Source organism: Moschus berezovskii, chromosome 21, assembly GCF_049115385.1.
Source record: "Moschus berezovskii isolate FMDL1 chromosome 21, NW_MosBer_1.0, whole genome shotgun sequence".
NCBI lineage: Eukaryota > Metazoa > Chordata > Mammalia > Artiodactyla > Moschidae > Moschus > Moschus berezovskii.
The window spans coordinates 50944551-50965801 of record NC_142480.1 but is presented as its reverse complement, the minus strand read 5'-3'; the positions used below and the strand labels follow the sequence as shown (position 1 = coordinate 50965801).

General features: G+C 47.6%; 1 protein-coding gene across 6 annotated transcripts in view; it reads right to left on the bottom strand.

Moving 5' to 3' along the window:
• The window catches only part of NTRK3 (neurotrophic receptor tyrosine kinase 3), a 436755-nt gene that overhangs the window by 175719 nt on the left and 239785 nt on the right, over positions 1 to 21251 (bottom strand). For all 6 annotated transcript variants that reach the window (XM_088829672.1, XM_088829668.1, XM_088829669.1 and 3 more), the window contains one exon: positions 12319 to 12507. In XM_088829672.1, coding sequence (XP_088685798.1) covers positions 12319 to 12507 — 189 coding nt within the window. The remainder of the gene's footprint in view (positions 1 to 12318; positions 12508 to 21251) is intronic.

Sequence of the window (21251 nt, the reverse complement as noted above, 5' to 3'; positions counted from 1 at the left end):
TTTAGCCTCTGACCATAAAATAGGAATTGCCATCTCCTTGAAGACACAGGAAGTAATCTCCAGCTGTTCCCTCAACATGTGTACCTTGCCCCTCCCTTTAAGAAGTGAGAGATGTACTTGATGGGTGAGGTGGGCAGAGTCCATCATCTGCCATCATATTCTCTTCCAGGTGCGGCCAGTACAGACAAGAGAGACCCTCTCTGCCTGCTTTCCAAGGAGTTCCTAAGCTTTCTGACTTGCAAAAGATGAGGCAGACCATGACCCTCCACGCAACCAGACAGACAACAGCTGCTCTGCAGACCCAACTTCTGTCTGTGCATTCCAAGTCCAAGATTTGGAAGAGGGACTTCCTGGGTGGTCCACTTGTTGAGAATCCACCTTGCAATGCAGGGGAGGAAGGTTCAATCCCCAGTCAGGGAACCAAGATCCCACATGCCCCAGGGCAACTAAGCCCGTACACCCCACCTGAGCCCCCTCGCCATAGCGAAAGATCCCATGTGACATAAGGAGACTTGATACAGCCAAATAAATAATTTTTTTTAAAAAAACTTTGGAGAGGCATTAAGCCCATCTTGGCTTTACACCTAAGCAACTTCCTTAAGTCTAGCAATAAAGCTCAACTTTTGATTCCTATCTGACCCCTGTGTGGATTTTTCAGCTGGTTCTGAATGATAACCCTTAAAACACTCCCATCCAATTTAGATGCTCAAATCCAATTGAAAGAAAAAAAAAAAAGCGTAAAAGCTCTGGGAAAGCTGGAGCTGCAGAACAACTCTGGAGGGAAGTTAATCTCCCACTCCTTGAAGACAAGACTGAGGCCAAGACATGCCAAGAAGACAAGTCGTCCTTCAATGCTCAGAGCTCTGGACAGGAAGTAGAGGACCCACTCCACATCTCATTCAATTTCAGCTGTTGGGTGCACCTTCCCCTGGGTGCAAGTTCCCCCACAAAATAACATGATCCAGGCTGGCTGGGGGCTCTTATCATTCTTCACCTCCTCCTCCACCAGGCAGCACATGCTTATCCCAGAAGTACTTTTTTTAAGCCAATTACTGTGTATTTACAGTGAGCATAATTAAACCTAATTAGTTAATTAGCATGACTGCATGAAGCTACTAAACTTTGCCTATGTGATTATGGTGGTGGAGCACAGAAGAGATGAAGTCATGAGATTCAACAGGAAGGCAGGTTGTCTTAGCTCAGGGAGATGGACCACAGTCTGTCTAGTTGGTTACAGCTCCAAAGTACATGCTCAAGAATGTCTTAGCATTTTCAGGTACTTTGGGGGAAATGAAATCATATGATTTTTTTTTTCTTCCCGGTATAAAAGGGGGGAAATGGAAAACTGACAAGTTTAAAGATTTCATCTAGATATGAGTGATTTGGGAATCAGTATCCAACAGAAGCTAATCTGACTGAAACCCTCAGGACAAGTTCAAGCATATGGGTCCAGGACTTAATTGCCTTGGTTCCCAAGATAATCCATTTTGGAATCATCTAGCTCTTTCTAGAAAGAAAGGAAACAGGTAATGAGTCTGAGAAGGCTTCCCAAGTGGCACAAGCAGTAAAGAAACTGCCCGCCAATGCAGGAGATGTAAGAGATATGGGTTCAATCCAGGGATTGGGACGATCCCCTGGAGGAGGTCATGGCAACCCACTGCAATATTCTTGCCTGGAGAATCCCATGGACAGAGGAGTCTGGTGGCTATAATCCATGGGGTTGCAAAGAGTCAGACAGGACTGAGCAACTTAGCACACGCAATGTAACTGAGCACTCCTTTCCTCCTTGGGCTCGCCAAACCCAGCATCACAGCCTTCTTGGGACTCTGCTGCTGCTGCTGCTGCTACTGCTGCTGCTAAGTCGCTTCAGTCGTGTCCGACTCTGTGCGACCCCATAGATGGCAGCCCACCAGGCTCCCCCGTCCCTGGGATTCTCCAGGCAAGAACACTGGAGTGGGTTGCCATTTCCTTCTTCAATGCATGAAAGTGAAAAGTGAAAGTGAAGTCACTCAGTCGTGTCAGACTCTTAGCGACCCCATGGACTGTAGCCCACCAGGCTCCCCCGTCCCTGGGATTCTCCAGGCAAGAACACTGGAGTGGGTTGCCATTTCCTTCTCCAGGACTCTGCTACTCATTCTAAATGGATTTGAAAATAAAATGGAAGAAAAATCCAAGGGAACAATCCTAATTCATGTTCAGCTAAAACGTTATATGAGAGACTGCCTGGCAAACAGGGCCTGGAGATACCTAACAAAGGCTAAGGCAAAATATCACTGTTACCTTTACAACCTATAGCTCCCTTAATGGGGGTGGTTAAGATCCAACAAGTAGATGCATCAGAATGGCCCACCCCCACATTGGTCCTATTCTCTCCAAGTCACACTGAGCTAAGCCTCCCTCCTAAACCAATGAGAGGGAGCAAACAACAGTCCCTCCTCCCCGGCTTTCCCCTTAAGTCAGCCTCCTCTTTTCAGCTCCCCAGAGGAGAAGCTCCTAGCCCAGCTCTGTAACCAGACACCCTTCCTTCCATCAGGCAAGTCCATCAGGGCTTCTGCTAGAGAAAAACCTAGAAAGCCCTATTTTTCAGTAGCAGCAGCTGCGGCTGCCACCTCTGCTCCAGATTCTGGGGTGGGGGCCTCCCAGGCAAAGGAGCCTATTCTCGGTATTTCATCTACAAGTCCGGGACACTGAGCTAAGTGGCTGGGAATAAACATCCATCACTACCCTGCGCTAAGAAAGGTGTGTTAGCAGAGAAGGGGACAGAAATCTGTATCACGTGATGCATTATTAATACTGCATTACGTTCACAGGTTCTGTGCTCCCCACTGCTGCTGGGAAATCAGTTTCTTTCCCAGAAGAGACAAGGCTGGTTGGTCCAGAAGAGGAGGAAGACACAAGCCGTTCATTCAGTCTTGATGAAGGAACCACGGGTCCCAGTTAAAGGGACATAGGTCGCAGCTTTGGTCATCTTTGAGAACGTCCTCACCTTACAGGCTGGTATGATAAGGGGGCTGCATTAAGCAATTGCCCTGAGGAAAGACAGTGGGGACAGGACTTCTGAAGAGCTGCAGTGTAGCCGAAGAGAGGTAAGGAAGGGTAGGTCCTTCACCCTATGCCAGGGCCCACGTCAGAGTTATTGTTTAGTCACTAAGCCATGTCTGGCTCTTTGCGACCTCACGGACTGTAGCCCACCAGGTTCCTCTGTCCATGGGATTCTCCAGGCAAGAATACTGGAGTGGGTTGCCATGCCCTTCTCCAGGGGATCTTCCCAGACCAGAGATCGAACCCATGTCTCTGGCATTGCAGGCAATTCTTTACCACTGAGCCACCAGGGAAGCCCGCACGTCGGAGAACCCAACACTTAATAAAAGCTCAGTGGATGTCTGTTGACTGGCTGAGGAATGGGGGGGAAAAGGGGATTGGAGGGACCCAACATAGACGGGGTATCGACAGCCCAGTGAGAGAGACAGGCTGGGGCCTCCCAGGCAGGACCCCGGGCAGAGCTGCCAGGTCAGCCAGGGAGGCTCAGTGAGAAGCCCAGGGAAGCAGGAAGTACAGGCGACTAGCCAGGAGGGGCTGAAGGCTGAATGCAGGCCTATGGTTCAAAGAGCAGAGACTCAGGTGGAAAACCGAGTCCTGAAGGCCTGGAAGGGAGGCTGGAAGGCCAGGGCCCGCTTGAAAATGACACGTGGCCAAAGAAAGGAATTAGCAAAGTTTCAGAGAAACCAAAAACAAAAGAAAAGGATTTGGATGCCTGAAGAGGTGAGGGTCACCAGGCATTCCAGGTGGGCACCATGGATAAATCACTGGGGCAAACTGCTTTTTTTCCCCCACCCCAAGAGATCTGACACTCATCTGATTCAAGTGGACATCTTTTAAAAAAATTTTTTTTCCATTTATTTTTGGCTGTGCTGGGTCTTCATTGCTGCTTCAGCTTCTCTCTCATTGCAGCGAGTGGGGGCTACTCTTGAGTTGAGGTGCATAGCCTTCTCACCGCAGTGGGTTCTTTTGTTGTGGAGCACAGGCTCAGTAGTTGCTAGGGCACAGGCTTAGTTGCTCTGTGGCAGGGGGGATCATCCCAGAACAGGGATTGAATCCGTGTCTCCTGCATTGGCAGGCAGATTTTTTGCCACTGAGCCGCCGGGTAAGCCCTTGACAAACTGCTTTTGAGATGCTGTGACAGTGTGAGCACACTGATCAGGAAGTCAAGAGACCAGTACTGCAGTCAAGGTAGCAACTGACCTCAGACAAATGACAAGTTAGAAATGAAGTATGCTCATTATATATAGGTTAAGCAACTATTCAATGAGAATTCTACAATCATTCATTGCTGGTACAGTTTAGGGTAGAGAAGATAAATAGATGCATACACGTGTGTATGCACACACATACACAGACACACTCCAAAAAGCACACAAAATAGGCAGGTATACACTGACAAGTCCAAGAGACCCTGGGGCAGGAGAGGTCTCTGGAGGCCAGTCTAATAATGAAATCAACAGAACCTAACTTGCCTTGGTACAGCAACTTGGAAGACAGTTTCACCATTTCTTACAAAGTTAAACACCCTCTTACCATACAATCCAGAAAGCACGCACCAAGGTATTTATGCAAGTCAGAGGAAAACTTATGTCCATGCAAAACCTGTACACAAATGTTTATAGCAGCTTTATTCATAACTGCCCAAACTAGGAAGCAACCAAGATATTTACTGTGGGTTGAATGGGTTGAATTGTGTCCCTCACCTTCATCCCCCCAACAAAATATGTTGAATTCCTAAGCCCCCATACCTTAGAATGTGACATGATTTGGAAGCAGGATCATTGCAGGTATAATGAGTCAAGTCGAGATGAGGTCATACTGGGATAGGATGGACCATTAATCTAATATGGCTGGTGTTCTTATCAGAAGGCAGCCTTGTGAAGACAGACACACAGGGAGGATGCCACAGGAGAATAGAGGGCTGGAGTGACGTGGCTATAAGCCAAGGGGTACCAGCAAACCACCAAAAGCTAGGAAGAGGGGAGAAAGAGTCCCCTCCAGGTTGCAGAGGGAGCAGAGATCCCTGAGACCTTGATTTTAGACTTCCATCCTCTGGAAGTGTGAGATGATACATTTCTATTGTTTGAAAGCACCCAGTTTGTGCCACTTTGTTACAGCAGCCCTTAGACACTAATACAATGTCCTTCAGTAGTTAAATAGATAAACTGTTACAGCCATAAGATGAAGAAACATTCAGTGATTTAAAAAAAAAAAAAAAGAAGTAAGCAATCAGGCCACAAAAAGACATAAAAGAACCTAAAATGTACAGGGCTAATGAAAGTGAAAGAGGAGAATGAAAAAGTTGGCTTGAAGGTCAACATTCAGAAAACTAAGATCACGGGAAATAGATGGGGAAACAGTGGAAACAGTGTCAGACTTTATTTTTTGAGGCTCCAAAAACACTGTGGATGTTGATTGCAGCCATGAAATTAAAAGACGCTTACTCCTTGGAAGGAAAGTTATGACCAACCTAGAGAACACATTAAAAAGCACAGACATTACTTTGCCAACAAACGTCCATCTAGTCAAGGCTACGGTTTTTCCAGTGGTCATGTATGGATGTGAGAGTTGGACTGTGAAGAAAGCTGATTGCCAAAGAATTGATGCTTTAAACTGTGGTGCTAGAGAAGACTCTTGAGAGTCCCTTGGATTGCAAGGAGATCCAACCAGTCCATTCTAGAGGAGATCAATCCTGGGTGTTCACTGGAAGGACTGATGCTAAAGCTGAAACTCCAATACTTTGGCCACCTCATGCGAAGAGTTGACTCACTGGAAAAGATTCTGGTGCTGGGAGGGATTGGGGGCGGGAGGAGAAGGGGACGACAGAGAGTGAGATGGCTGGATGGCATCACCGACTCGATGGACATGAGTTTGAGTGTACTCCAGGAGTTGGTGATGGACAGGGAGGCCTGGTGTGCTGTGATTCATGGGGTCGCAAAGAGTCGGAGCAACTGAACTGAACTGAACTGAAGTGAAAGAAGTCAATCTGAAAAGGCTACATACTGTATGATCCCAACAATATGATATTCTGGAAAAGGAAAACACTATTTAGAGTGTAAAAAAAGATTAGTGGTTGCCAGAAGTTTGGGAGGGGAGGTGAATCATGGACCACAAGAGATTTTTAGGGCCAGGAACCTATTGTATGTGATACTTAAATGGTGGATACATGACAGGATGCTCTTGTAAAACCCACAGAACTGTATACAATGCAGAGTGAACCCTTCAGTAAACCATGGTTTAGTTAATGATAATGTATCAATATTTGTATTTTGATTGTAACAAATGTTACCACACTAATGCCAAATGTTAGTAATAGAGATTTTGGTGAGGGAAACCCTGGGGGGTAGATGGAACTTTCTGCACTTCCTGCTTAATTTTTCTATAAACCCTAAACATGCTCTAAAATTTTTTTTAAAAGATTAAAAACTGACTTAACCCCAGGGCCAAATATTGCCAAAGGCCACCACGGTCCTTTGGGAACTTGAGTTGGGGGAGAACTCAGAAAGAGGGATAAGTACCAACAGCCAGACCAAGGCTGGCCCAGCTTCATGATTGCAGGGAGCCACAGCCAAGGTTCTTCCCAGAGAGCTGTCCTTATCCTGGAAACAGGGAGAAAAGCCGGTCTCCAAAAAAAACAGCATTCCTCAAAAGCCAGCTTCCTTGAACCCAAGAAGTGGAGAGTGAATGCTTGTTGACCACCCTACTCCCAGGCAACGGGATCTGATAGAGAAAGGATGGATCCTGAAGTCAGCAGGTCTGGCTTCTAATCTTCAGCTTTCACTTAACAGCTGTATGAGCTGCAACAAGTCCTTAAGCTCACTGAGCCTGTTCCTTTATCGAGAAAATGAGTATAGCAGCCTCTCCCTTAGAGAGTGGGTGAAAGACTGCATGAGATAAAAAAGGGAAAGGCCAGCCCAAGGCTTGGTCCAGAGGAGGCTGCTGATGCCCATCAGTGACCTCTCTCTCGGTCTGGGATAGCAGCCTGCATCCTGGAATGAAGACATACTCACCAAGTATCATCTGATGCTGGCATCTTCTCTGACCCTAGTTTCATGCTATGTTTCCAGAGAAAATGAAGACTGATGACACAGAAGAGCTACATCCTTTGGAATAAGTTCAAAGTTGGGTTTGGGAGACAGTACCCACATCTTTGAGAAGTGACATGATGACCGAAGATTTGACTTAAAGTCATGCAAGACTATTGTGCATGGCTTTTCCTTTCCCAGGAGGGAAAGATCACGTTTCAATAGCAGGGGCCCAGGAAGGTCTCACGGGAGGTTGGAAATGAGCCAGTGGTTGAGTGATGAATAGGTGCAGGAAGGAAGAAGAGAGAGGGAGGAGATGGGGGGAGAGGAGACGGGCATTTGAAGCAGGAATTACACTGAGGGAAGAGTCGGAGGCATGCGGTTGGAGGGAGAGTTGGAAAGAAGTGTCCAGGGGTAAAGGCTGGCGAGTCATCAGCAGAAAGGAGCAAGGTGAAGCCTTCACAAGGCCCCAGGGGGAACAGAGTGTGCCATCCTGTGTCTTGGACACCAGCCCCAGTGGCAGTGAGCCCCTGAGGGTAGGGACCACGCATGCCTTCTCCCCCATTGTTTCCAGAGCCAAAAAGAAGGCCTGACACAGACCCTCCATGAATATTTATCGAATAGATGAAAAGGAGAAAAATAAGCACTCTGTGAATGACGATGATGCTAACGAAGAGGAGAGACCCCAAAGGAATATGCTCGAGTTTTACCAAGAGATGGAGGGTGGAGGATTCAGGGATTCCTGGGGAAATGGAGCTATGTGGCAGGGAACATGAAGAAGTGCAGGGCCAAGCAGAAGGGGACGGTGTTTAAAAGGACCAGGGTTGGGGAGAGTCCCCGACTGCAGGCCCTCCAGGAGGGGCAGAGGGATGGAGAGGTGGGAGCACTGATGCCAGGAAGATGGGGGACGGTTTCCTCTGGGACAGGAACAGCCTGGGAATAAAGGCAGACAGCCTGACCTGGGCACAGAGGGCAGGAGACAAAGGGTGACACGGGTTAGCAACCCCCACTGGCCCCTGCTCTCTCAACCAAGAGGCACAGCTGTCTTCTGAGAATAGGTTCGGGAAAAAGGGAGAAGCAGAGAACCCCAGGGCCTCCAAGAGCAAAGGAGCCTCCCAGTCAGCCGATGGGAACGCGCCAGAGCGTGATCCTAACACAGCTGCCCACAGTCCAGCTCAGTGCAGGCGCCACAACTGCAGCCCAGAGCTGTGACAAGGGGAACGGAAGTCACGGGTTGCCCAGTGTGGCTGCAAAGAGCTTGAAGCCTCTCCCCGGGATCTGTCTAGACCTGTCCCTCAGTATCTCATTCACATGGCGAGCGCGCTACGTCGCCTCAGGCACGTCCGACTCTGTGCGACCCCACAGACTAGAGCCCACCGAGCTCCTCTGTCCAGGGATTCTCCAGGCAAGAATACTGCAGTGGTTTGCCATTCCCTTCTCTGTCTTCTTCAGAAGGACCTAGCCCCATATCAGCTGGGTGACAAGGAGGCAGACCGGTTTCCTGATGCTTCTGAGCATCAGGGGGCTTTAAATAAAATATGAGGGAGGCCTCACTAGATGGCAGATTCTGTATCCAACCCCGAGTAGGAGCATCTTTATTCACCTCTTCCAGAATCCCTGGAAAGGCTGAGTACATTCCAAATAAAGACAGTGCCATAAGCAGCATGCTTGGGGACACAGGTGAGAGGCTGCGAGCATCTGATAACGAATGGTACTGGGTGATCCCTAAACATCCTAGCAGCTCTGACACGCCATGAAAAATTCTATGGCCCAGATTGAAGACAGCGAGAAGCAGGAAGAAGAGCAGCATCTTCATCATCACTCTGGCTGGAGAGGTCCCCCCTGATTATGATAAACACGTGTGTAAAGAAAAGCAAAGCATTTTTGTGCTAAATCCATCACCGGGGGACTTGCGGAAATGAAGCTTGAAGTCAGGTAGCTGTGTCCCTATGATGTCTTCCCACAGTCCACATTGCTAAATGAGATGAGGAAGAGAATCAGACAGGAGAGGCCCCCCTGGGGGGCCCCTGAGATATGAGCATTTCTCTTTGCTTAATCCCCTGCTTCTTGCCATCAGCCCCAAAGGAGTGACCCCAGCCCCGGCTGCAGCATCGTAAACGCCTGCTGCTTATTTATCCGCCCAGGCGCATGTGGTTTTAATTATTTATGATGGTGTCTCCTCGCACACGGGGATGTGTCTTGGAGTCCCTTGCCTTTGACTGATGAAGGCTTTGTAATCAGAGACCTGCTGTTTCCTAGCCCGTAAACCTCAGCGAGGAGAGGGCCGGGTGCTTCGCTCCCCGACTGTGTGAGTCAGCCATGGATTCACAGAGGGAGGATTAACCAAATCCCATTACAAGGCTCCTGGACGTTGTTGGTCCTGCCACACGTGTTTTCCGAAAACAATTAAGAGCTGTCTGCTGTCTGTTGACAGGACACAATGTGCTGCTTCCCTGAAAAGGGCATTTCCCCTAAATATGGGAGGGTTTGGATGATCTGGAGTCAGCGAGGGATTCCACTCTGTGAGGTCTTATTTGTTCTCTGCTCCCTCAAGTCTTGTCGCTAACCCTGCTTCCTCGCTGTCTCTGCTGACCCCGTCGTTTATACAGAGAAATGTTGTCAGAACCATAGAGAGGCTGCCTGCTTTGAGTCACAGACCCAAGGAGCTTCGGGGATGCTTCTCCACTGCACCAGTTCCTAGGGCGACAGCTCCTTGGCTGGGGGCCGGGTCCTGACCTCAAAGGACATTCAGACCCCACAGGTCTCTCCACGGCACCCACTTATGCCAACAATCCAGAAGGAGCCACCTTCCCACATGTCAGATTCTCCCCGTGTGGACACCGATCACTCCCCCTGGGATCAGGAGCCCACGTGACCCTCCTCTACCTGAGACCCAGAGCTCCCACTAACAGGAACACAACCCATCCTCATTTTTCCTGGGTTCTGCCTTCATGAATTCATCTTCTCACTACAATTGATGTGCTGCTGCTGCTGCTGCTAAGTCGCTTCAGTCGTGTCTGACTCTGTGCGACCCCATAGACGGCAGCCCATCACACTCCCATCCCTGGGATTCTCCAGGCAAGAACACTGGAGTGGGTTGCCACTTCCTTCTCCAATTGATGTGTAACCCCATAAACCCACATGCACGGCGCTTTCACAGTTATTCACCAATACTCAAGGAGTGGTGACAAATCTGAGTCCCCCCCACATGCACGTCCCCAGTTAAGGCTAAAAAGCCATTTTCTCTGCCTTCCTGTTGTGGCTTTTGTGCTGTAAACAAGTGTCCTTCTCGTGGTTTACTCAATGCCACTTTCGTTGCATATCTGTGCTTTCTGTGGGCGAGTTCGCTGTTTAAAGCAGCCCCCAAGCAGAGTGCTAAAGCCAGGTCTAGCGTTTCTATGAGCGTGAACCCTGTGATGTGCCGTATGGAGAAAACAGGTGTGTTTGATAAGCTTGGTCCAGGCCTCAGTCACAGTGCTGTTGCCCACTATGAGCTCAATGTTAATGAATCAATAATATGTATTAAGGTGTCCTTAAACAGAAGCACATGCAATACAGGTTACGTCTTGATTAGCTGATAAAAAGGCTGCAACCAGAGGCTCACAAGGAACCTAACCCTAGATTTCCCCAGGAACAATGGTCCAGGGTTTGCTAATTTCATGTTCATGGTGATTTTATAGAATACTTGAAATAAGGAGAACCAGTTGCATATTCAAGCAGTGCTAAGCCTCTATTCAAGTACCAACATCACTCTAGAAAACTCAGCAATGCCAACCCCAGACTAAACTCGGGCTCATGCTAGCAACAGCGAAGGACTTTCCTCATGGTCACACCCAGGTCAGTCGACAATGATCCTGATCTGAGGTGAGAGCTTTAAAGCCAGAGTAGAACCATTCTTGACATGGTCTTCCCCACTGTTTATCCGAAACACAGGTATCTTTCTTCCCTTGTCCAGCCCCGGTCTAGAGCCCAAGTATCCTTCCTCTAACTGGTACTGAAGGTGGGGGGGGGGGTGTGACAAACACTGAGACACATTCTAGAGGACTCTCAAGGTTGGGGGACAAACGATGACCTTGTCCTGATTCAAGCTCAGTCCCACCCATGGTGGCAATCCTCTCCCTAGAAACAGAGCCAGAAAAACAGAAGTGAAGGTGGATGAGGTGGCTGAATGCCTGCTCTGCTATCAGATGGACTAGTGGGAGCAGTGAGAGTTCTGTGAACTGCAGGAGTGCATCCCAAATAGAGAAAGCCCCACTGGGGGAGAACAAGACCAGGGGCCTTTTTTCCTGGGCTGACCCAGACCAGCTGACCGGCTGAAGCTAACAGACTGGCAGAAGCCTGTGGGCAGCGGAGGGGGACTCACAGCTTCCCCAAACCTCGGGTTTCCTGTCTGCAGATGAGGCCTTAACCTAACCCATCTCTTCTGTCCCTTTCAGCTCTAAGGCAGTCTCCAGGGTGCCCTCTGACCATCACTGACCATTTTGGGGGAGCAGGAGCAGTGGGCATGGAGGGGTATGCACTGGGGTCACTGAGCCTTGATTTGAACCTGGGGACACAGCAAGGGGAACACCTGCCGGAGGGAGGGCGGAGGCACCGGGGCTCCAGGGGCCAGGAGAGGCCCTACTAGACTCAGCAGAAGTACAAAGGGAGGGCCTGAACCACCGGGAGGTAAGAGAGAGTAGGAAGCAGGTGCCCTGAGCCCTCTGATCTCAAGGAGACATCTACGGTGAGGAAGGGAGGGGTCCGAGCACAGGGTCATGATCCGATCCTCGGACCGTACACTTCGGGGCACTGGAGGGGCAGCTGGAGAGATGTTTCCATTCCAAAGGCACTCGCCACCCTTCCCTCCCTTCCCCTCTCGGGGAGGTGTGGGTGGAGGGCCTGATGACCTTGGGGGCCGTAGTCTGGGCAAAGATTCCTGCACACACAGGCCAGGTGTCTACAGATACAACCGGCTGTGCCTGTGTCCCCTGCCTTACTGGAAGTCCCTCTCCAGGTATGGCTGGGCCTCCTGCCTCCAGGCTGATTCCCCTTCCCCTGCCCCAAGCCCGCTCCGCCCAGGGGCCTCTGTCCCATGGAATCCCTTTGCCCTGGCTATTCATCGAGTTTTTAGACAAGGAGGGTCCCTTAGAGAGTGGGAAGTTAGCAGGTGGTAGGTCACCCCAGAATGTTCCAGAACCCCCACCTGCATGGTCTATCGCTATGCCCCCCTCCAACCCCAGGAGGGACAAGATTCTCCCACGGTACTCACATGTGTCTGGCTTGTGGCAGTTGTGTCCCTGACGGAAGTACTGGGGATTCTCGATGACCGGGATGCGGGTCATGCCGATGACCACCGTGTCTGGCCCGGCGTCCAGCGACGAGGGAGTGGTGATGCCATGGTTGATGTGGTGCAGGGGGCTAGCCGAGTCCTCCTCGCCACTGATGACAGCCACAGGACCTGCACACCCCAGAAGAGACACGGGACCCGGGTGAAGTCACATCCAGCCAGTGCCCAGCCCTGCCCACGGACCCTTCCATTATTTTTTCCCATCATATTTTCCATGGGAGTAAAATCCACTAGAAGGATATTCCCCAAATGCCCTAGATTCTGAATTGACAATAACCCCTTAATTCTCTCTCATGAGAGGGAGAAAACTCTACCCCACCATGCCATGGAGACAGCTGCAAAAGAAAAGTGAATCTAAATAATAATGACATGATTATTTCCTCTTTCTTCCCATCTAAATTAGTTCAAAATAATTAAAAGTTAAATTTCTTCACTTATGTAACAACAACAGGATTTAAAAAATGACCCAGTGGTAGTATGCACCCTGTCCTTTGTCTCTTCAAGAGCTTTCAAAACTGCTGTCACTGTGGGGACTTCCCTGGTGGTCCAGCGGGGCTAAGACTCTGAGTTACCAATGCAGGGTGCACAAGTTCAATCCCTGGGCAGGGACCTGGATCCCATGAGCTGCAACGAAAGATCAACTGACCTGGCACAGCCAAATAAATAAATAATTTTAAAATAGACAAAGCTGCTGATGTTGGGTCCCACCCCCAAAGATTCTGACTCAGTTGGTCTGGGAATGTATCTTGGGCATTAAGATTTAAAGAGTCTCCTTGGGAGTCCCACATCCAGCTAAGTCCCTGGAGGCTAAGAACCTTTCCAGCATGGCCATCAGATTCCTACAGGAAGTAACTTTCACTGGACAAAGAATCTGCCTGTAATACGGGAGGCCGGGTTTAATCCCTGGGTTGGGAGGATCCCCTGGAAAAGGAAATGGTAACCTACTCCAGTATTCTTGTAAGGAGAATTCCATGGGGAGAGGAGCGTGGTGGGCTGCAGTCCATGGGGTCGTAAAGAGTTGGACACAAATGAGAGGCTGACACTTCCATTTGCTCTCAAGCTTCCCTGGCCCAAGACAGACTTGTATCCTGTCTTGCATAAGTCCAACGCAGGCTTGCATCTAACTTGGACCATCTTTCACAAATGACCGCACTGAAGCTGGAACACTATTAGCCTATGTGCAGCTGAGCCAGCAGTTCCACTCTTTTTTTTTTTTTTTTTTAATTTTTGGCTATGCTGGATCTTTGCTGCTGTGCACCGGTTTTCTCCAGCTGTGGTGAGGTGGGGGCTACTCCGTAGTTGCAGCACTCAGGCTCCCCAATGCAGTGGCTTCTCTTGTTGTGGAGCACGGGCTCTAGGCACACAGGCTTCAGTGGTTGTGGTGTACAGGCTTTGCTTCACCGACGGCATGTGGAATCTTCCCAGGCCAGAGATCGAACCTGTGTCCCCCACATTGGCAGAAGGATTCTTAACAACTGGACCACCAGAGCGAAGTCCCATGTGCCACTCTTGAGAGCACTATATTTGCCCCATGACTTCAAAGAATACCATTTTTGCATCTTCACCAACCCCAATGCCACCATTTTCTACCCCAAAGAAAAAGCCTAGGACCTAAGGTGATCTGTGAACACAAGTTGACAAAGATAATTAATACTACAATTTTGATAAAGCAATGATTCTGTTTGCTGGTGCGATTCTCCCCTACGTACAGATAAAACTCCTGTAAAGTGAATTAGCTGTGACTGTTTGTGGCTTTCTACAAGTGGCATTTTAAATGGCTGCTTTGCAAGACACATGGTCCCAAGACAAAGCGCCTGCCATGATTTGGTTTTGCTGCTTGAACAATATTTCCGCTGCAGAAATCCATTACATCTTACTGAAGTTTATGGGAAGAATATTTTCCACCAGATAGCAAGGTGAAGCACCAATGAGGCTGAACTAAATGGAAGAAGGGTAAATGCAAACTGAGGATACTGAATTCCACTCAGGAAGCACAGACAGGCTTGTTATGATCTGTAACAAATGTCTGACTGTGCTTGGAGACCACTTGAAAAAGTCACAGGAAGGGGTTGCCGAAATTCTCGCAATCATCACGTGCCTTGCAGAGAGAGACCAGCTCCTGAAAAGACATTGTAAACTTTTTCGAAACACTCCAGAGTGATTTCCAATTAAACAGAGCTGAAGCGAGGGTCTCTGCCTCCTCTCCACGTTAACATACAAAGGGATTAAATAAATACTGGTGCAGAAAGAGGAAGAGGGACAGCCAAGAGGAAAGGAGGTCTTTCAACGTTTGGGAAGATGAAAAAGCAAAGAAGCAAATCCTGCCTACAAAGAGGAGGAAGATGTGAAAGAAAGGACCGCAGAGTCTGGGGCAGGGTTACCACGTGAGTGAGAGCATGCATGCATACAAGTGGACACACGCACAGACCAAGGCACACAATCACGAAACGCCAGAACCAGAAGGATAAGGAGGAGATGCTAAGAGCTTCCAGGAGGGCGGGACAGGCCATATTTCCAAAGGAACTGGAATCAGGAAGACAGCATAATTCTTCATAACAACCTCACACTGCTACTCTAACTGAGAAGATTGCTTCAAAATTCTGACAGAAAAATAGTCAACCTAGAATTCTATACCTAAAAGTGTATTCACCCAATGGAAGGGCAAAAGAGATGTATTTGCGGACAAGGTAAAGTTTACCTTGCTCTTTCTTAGGAAGCAACAGCAAGTGGAAGCTTCAGCAAAACAAAGGGGCAAAGGAAGAAATGGGGAGTCGGGGACCCAGTTCACCAAAGACCAAGCAACGGAAGGCCCCCACACCTCAGCTCCTTCTGTTCTCAGCATTATAGGATGTGAATTGTTATGGCAACGTGGAGGCAGGGCATCAAGTCAGGAAGAGTTTGGAGACAAGAGAACACTGGACATTCACATCAACTTTCATAGTCCATGGACAAAGCGAGTGGTCAATAAAATATTTCAAAAGGCTGCGCTCTAAAACAGCATTGACTTTCTTGACATTATTTATTCTAGAATTTGAAAAGGGCTTAAAGAGCCATAGGTAGAAGAATCCTTCTGCAGTTGGGTAAGAATCCACCTGCCAATGCAGGAGATGCAGGTTCGATCCCTGGGTCAGGAAGATCCCCTGGAGAAGGGAATGGCAACCCACTCCAGTATTCTTGCCTGGGAAATCCCATGGAAAGAGAAGCCTGGCAGGCTACTGTCCATGGGGTCACAAAGGGTTGGACACAATTTAGTGATCCAACAACCACAATAAACCATGGAAAGGGATGGCTGGGGTTGCTCACAAAGACTAGAAAGAAATAAAAGAATAAAGCAGGTTTCAGAGCTCTGGAGGACCCACTACTTAAAATGCACACAAAAGAAAGGGGGCTGGAAAAGGATGAGAAGAAATGCTCAGAAAAGTAGAAAAGAATCAGAAAAGACTACTGTCTTTGAAGCCAGTCAGTCTACTATTGAAGGAGAACTTCTAGAAGCTGAAGAGCATTATATACAGAGGTCATGCAAGATGAAGAATGAAATCAAGTCACTGTCACAAGAAATTGGCCTTGATGAGAGTGGTTTCCACAAAACAGGGGAAGAAAATATAAGAAGTCAAAAAGGGAGAAGATGGTAAATAGGAAAGAAAAGGTATGAAAGTTAAAGACTCAATCTAGAGATCCAATATATGATTAAAAGGAGGGAGACAGAGCAAGGAAGAGAAAGATGAAAGACTAGGGGGAAAAAAAACTATAGAAAAACTTGCCCAACATACTGTCTAGTCAGTTTCCAAAACAATTAACACATACATACAGTAGGCTGAGGAGCTAGAAAAATTACCATCCTCATCATCATTTTTATTATTGAATGGTTCCCATGGATCGGGCTCTGGAAGGTTCACTTCTTTATTTACACTGCCTCTGTGAGGTTGGTGTTGCTTTCTCCCCATTTTACAGATAGGAGCATGGAGGCATACAGCCGTGGCGTGCCCGAGGACACACACCTTGGTGGTGATGAAGAAGTGGTGATGCTGGAAGAAGTGGTGATGCTGGAATCCCACCCAATGATCTGGCCCCAGAGCCTATGTACCATTCTATAGTGCTGCCTCCTTGAAGGTACAGACTGAGAAAATGGATTTGTTCAAAGGGACATTCGATTGATTCTGGTTCATTCTCCTGTTTATGAGCAGCTGCTTTCAGATGCAGGTCCCTGAGACCCTTTTTTAAAGATGTTCCTCTTGAACCTGTAGTATGGAGACCAAAGTGTGTCACCTCATTAGACTCACCCAGATAGAGTACAGATAATTCATCATCTCCCCCTCTCCCCAAGGCTGTGAGCACTCTTATTCAACTTCACCCACATCAGAAAGAGCACAGTGCCATCAGCCTACCATCCAATCCTCAAGGCCTCTTACTCACCTCTGCTTGGCCATAAACCACACTCCTTGAAATACAAACCAATCAAGAGTCCACAGACCCATCACTTCCAAGGATGTGAGAGAAACCTGCAGCTTGCTCCTGTCTGCCTGTGCCCAGTAGAGCATTGCTTCCCAGTAGGGCTACAGCTGGTGCTGAGCAAGGTAAGTCCTCCTTGGAGAGGGTTGCTCTGGGTATGGCAGAATACGTGGCATCCTTGGACCTGGGCATGACAAGCCAGTCTCAGGTTCATCCACGGTAATGAAGGGACCACCCTGGGAGGGGATAATGCTAGTAGGGGAGGCCATGTATGTGTAGCGGCAGGGAATACACCAGAACTGTCTCTACCTTCCCCTCAATTTTGCCATGAACCTCAAACCACTCTTAAAAATAAATAACAAAATAAAGTTTAATGTTTGTAAAAAGCCAGTCTTAGAAGTTCTCTGGTGGTCCAGTGGTTAAGAATCCACCTGTCAATGCAGGGGACACGGGTTCGATCCCTGATCTGGGAAGATCCCACATGCCGAGGGGCAACTAAGCCCGTGCCCACAACTACTGAGTATATTCTCTAGCCCCTGTGCTCCACAACGAGAAAAGCCACTGCAAGGGGAGCCTGCACGCCTCAACTCGAGAGTAGCCCCTGCTCACCGCGACTAGAGAAAGCCCGTGTGCAGCAACAGCAAAGACCCAGCACAGCCAAAAACAAACACAAACGTTTTTAAAAGCCAGTTTTCCCACGCAAGATGTAACACATTTCCACATACCCCCTTGGGGTGACAAAACTGCCCCAGATTGAGAACTGCTGATAGAGGTAACCCTAAGAAATAATCTCCTTTCCCGAGTCTGGCCAATTTCCCTGTCACTTGCTTCATGGGGAAAACCACAGACCCGTCCCTCTGGGAAACAAATCATTCACCCTTACCTGAATATCCGCAGAAAAAGAATCTATTAAGATATAAAGAAGGGACGGGTAATTCAAGAGACATCTCAGCTGTCTGGGGAACTTTCTTCTCTTTCCTGAGCCCCAAGGCAGGTCAGGAGGAGTCAAGCTTGCTGTGTTCTGAGCTCTCAACACACACACACACGCACACACAGACTATCTAGTATCTGCAATGGGTCTCTCTGCTGTCACTAATCCATTTCTAACTACACAATTATTTTGGTATGCAGCACTCATAAACAAAAAGAAAGAAGCTTACAGTCTTTCTGGTAAGTTCAAGCTTTTGTGAGAGACCTGAGGGAAGACAGGTCTGCTCAGACACTCCCCATCACATGATTCTCTTCCCAAATAGGTGCTTTTTTCTTTCCTTCACACCAGTGGTAGGTTTTGATCTTTCAACTACACCATAATAGAACCAATGAATAATTAGAGAAAGCTTGATGACACCGACAGGTGTCCGGCCCAGCAGGATGGTCTGAACTGTCTTTCTCTTCCCCCTCCCTGCTCTTTCTGCAGAAAAAAATAAGGGAGCAGATCCAATAATGGCTCAGATTTTCACAAGTGGTGGATTCCAATGTAGGGCTCATATCCCGCAGAAAGCAAAGGCATCCCATGGGAACAGGACAGGGACTTTCCCTGCAGTGCAGTAAGCGCCAACCCAGGTGGGTGGGGCCCCCATCGCAGGGAAGCTGGGGGCTGCAAGCCACACCAGGACCCGAAGGTCATGGCAACTTCAGAAGCCTTGGCTTACTCAGGGTCCACAGCACAAAAGGTGAGGGGTGGGGGGACGTGTATCACACACTCTGCAAGAGGAAAGGGCAGCAGCCACCCTGGTCATGCATTACCATGGAAATATGTTCTGCCCATTTTGGATCAAGGGGAGGACCTCCTTGAAATCAGCTCTCCAGTGTTTCCCAAGAACACCCAGCACTGACACTCTACTCTGGCCTTTTCCCAGTCAATGTGTGGAAGCGGAAATCTCCCATTTCCAAAGGAATGACGTAGAGTCCCAAGGATATGGTTATAACAAATGGGGAAAGGAAGGGAAAATTAACTTTTAACCAGTCCATCCAAAAGGAAATCAACCCTTATTATTCATTGGAAAAACTGATACTGAAGCTGAAGCTCCAATACTCTGGCCCCCTGATGTGAAGAACTGACTCATTGGGAAAGACACTGATGCTGGGGAAAGATTGAGGGCAGGAGGAGAAGGGGATGACATATGAGTTGGATGTCATCGCCAACTCAATGGCCATGAGTGTGAGCAAGTTCCAGGAAATAGTGAAGGACAGGGAAGCCTGGCATGCTGCAGTCTACAAGGTCACAGAGTCAGCCACAACGTAGCCCAAAAGAGAAGCTGTAAAGTGCTTCCTTTAATTGAAAGAGTAAAAATTCTTTTCTTAGAAAGGAAAGAAAAAAATCGTCAGCTGAGATTGCTAAGATTCACAGTAAGGACCAATCTTCTATCAGTGAAATTGTGAAGAAGGAAAAAGGAACTTACACCAGTTTTTCTGTCACACCTCAAACTGAAGAAATTATGACCACAGTGCATGGTAAATACAAGGTTAAGAAGGACAGGCATTAAATTTGTACAATAAGATACTGCGAGAGAGAAATCACACCCATGTCACTTTCATTACAGTATATTATTATAATTGTTCTATCTTGATTATCAATGCCATCAATCTCTAACTGTACCTAATTTTTAAATTAAAGTTTATCATTTGTGTTGCTTAGTCACTAAGTCATGTCTGACTTTTTTGTGACCTCATGGACAGTAGCCCACCAGTCTCCTTTATCCATGGAATTTCCCAGGCAAAAATACTAGAGTGGGTTGACATTTCCTCCTCCAGGGGATCTTCCCAACCCAGGGATCGAACCTGTGTCTCCTGCATTGCAGGCAGACTCTTTACCACTGAGCCACTTGGAAAGGCCAAACTTTATCATAGGTATGTATATATAGGGAAAAACATAGTACATATAAAGTTTGGTTCTATCTTCACTTCCAGGTATCCAATGGGGGTTTCAGAATGCATCCCCATGGATACTGGGAGGGGGGGAAGCTACTGTACATCCATAGGAAACGAAAACATTATGTCAAAGAGATAGCTGCACCCTCATGTTCAGAGTCACATTATTTACAATAGACCATATATGGAAACAACCTGTCTACTGACGGATGGATAAAGTTGATACATATATACATATGGAGCTTCCCAGGTGGCTCAGTGGTAAAGAATTCACCTGCCAAGCAGGAGACATAGGTTCCATCCCTGGGTCGGGTATCTTCCTTGGAGAAGAAGATGGTAACCCATTTCAGTATTCTTGCCTGGAAAATGCCATGGACAGAGAGGCCTGGTGGATTATAGTCCATGGAGTTGCAAAAGAGTCAGGCATGACTTAGCAACTAAACAACAATACAGATATATATATATATATACACACAAACATGTGTGTTGTACATATATATATACATACATACATTCATACAATGGAATTGGTATATACCAAGCAGTTTTGATAGGCATATCAAGTGGAATATTATTTAGCCATGAAAAGGAGGAAATCCCACCATTTGCAACAACATGAATGGACCTTAGGGGCATTATGCTAAGTGAAATAAGGCAGAAAAAGACAAATACTGTAAGATTGCACTTACATGTGAAATCTTAAATGAACAAACAAAAAGAAGTTCCAGGGATATAATGTACATCCTGGTGACTACAGTTAATAACACTGTACTGTGTATTTATAAGTTGCTAAGAGAGTAGATCTTCAAAGTTCTCCTCAGAAGAAACCACATTTCTAATCATGTGTGGGGATGGATGTTATCATTTCACAACATACACAGGTACTGAGTCACCATGCTGAGCACCTGGAACTAATATAATAATACAACATCATGCATCAATTACATCACAATGAAAAAAACAGAACTAAACAGCGTGTGATCTGCCACACTGTCTTTCCTGCCTTGGCAATTGTTGAAGCATGTGGCAGAGCCCCAGGCAACCTCCGTCCTGAGTGAAACTGACACAGAGTTGAGGTCTCCAGCCAACACCTGGCGCACATGTGGCATAAGTGAGAAACACAGCTTTGCTGTTTTAAGTCATGGAGATTGGCTGAAGTGCTGTTTGTTATCACAGCATAGCCAGATCCATGCTGCCTCATATAGGAATGAAGTCATCTCACACCTAACAATGTTACTTTAATCCTTTGCTTCAGACAGTGAGCATGCTTCACACCATCCTCAACAAATCTTTAGAAAATTGTCTTATGCAAAGGATGGGTTTATTGTCCTCAATGACGTGATTCATCTTAAAATGCCTCTTCCCAATTCTCCGTCCCTAAATTAAACTCTAACTAATCCGGTTCCACAAACAGCCAGATCATAGCCTCTTCCGTTGAAAAAAAAACTCCGCCCTACCTCAATCTGACTTGGGAAGTATAAGAAAACAAACCTGGATGGGTCTCATGGTTTTTTAATGTGTCAGAATGAGGCAAA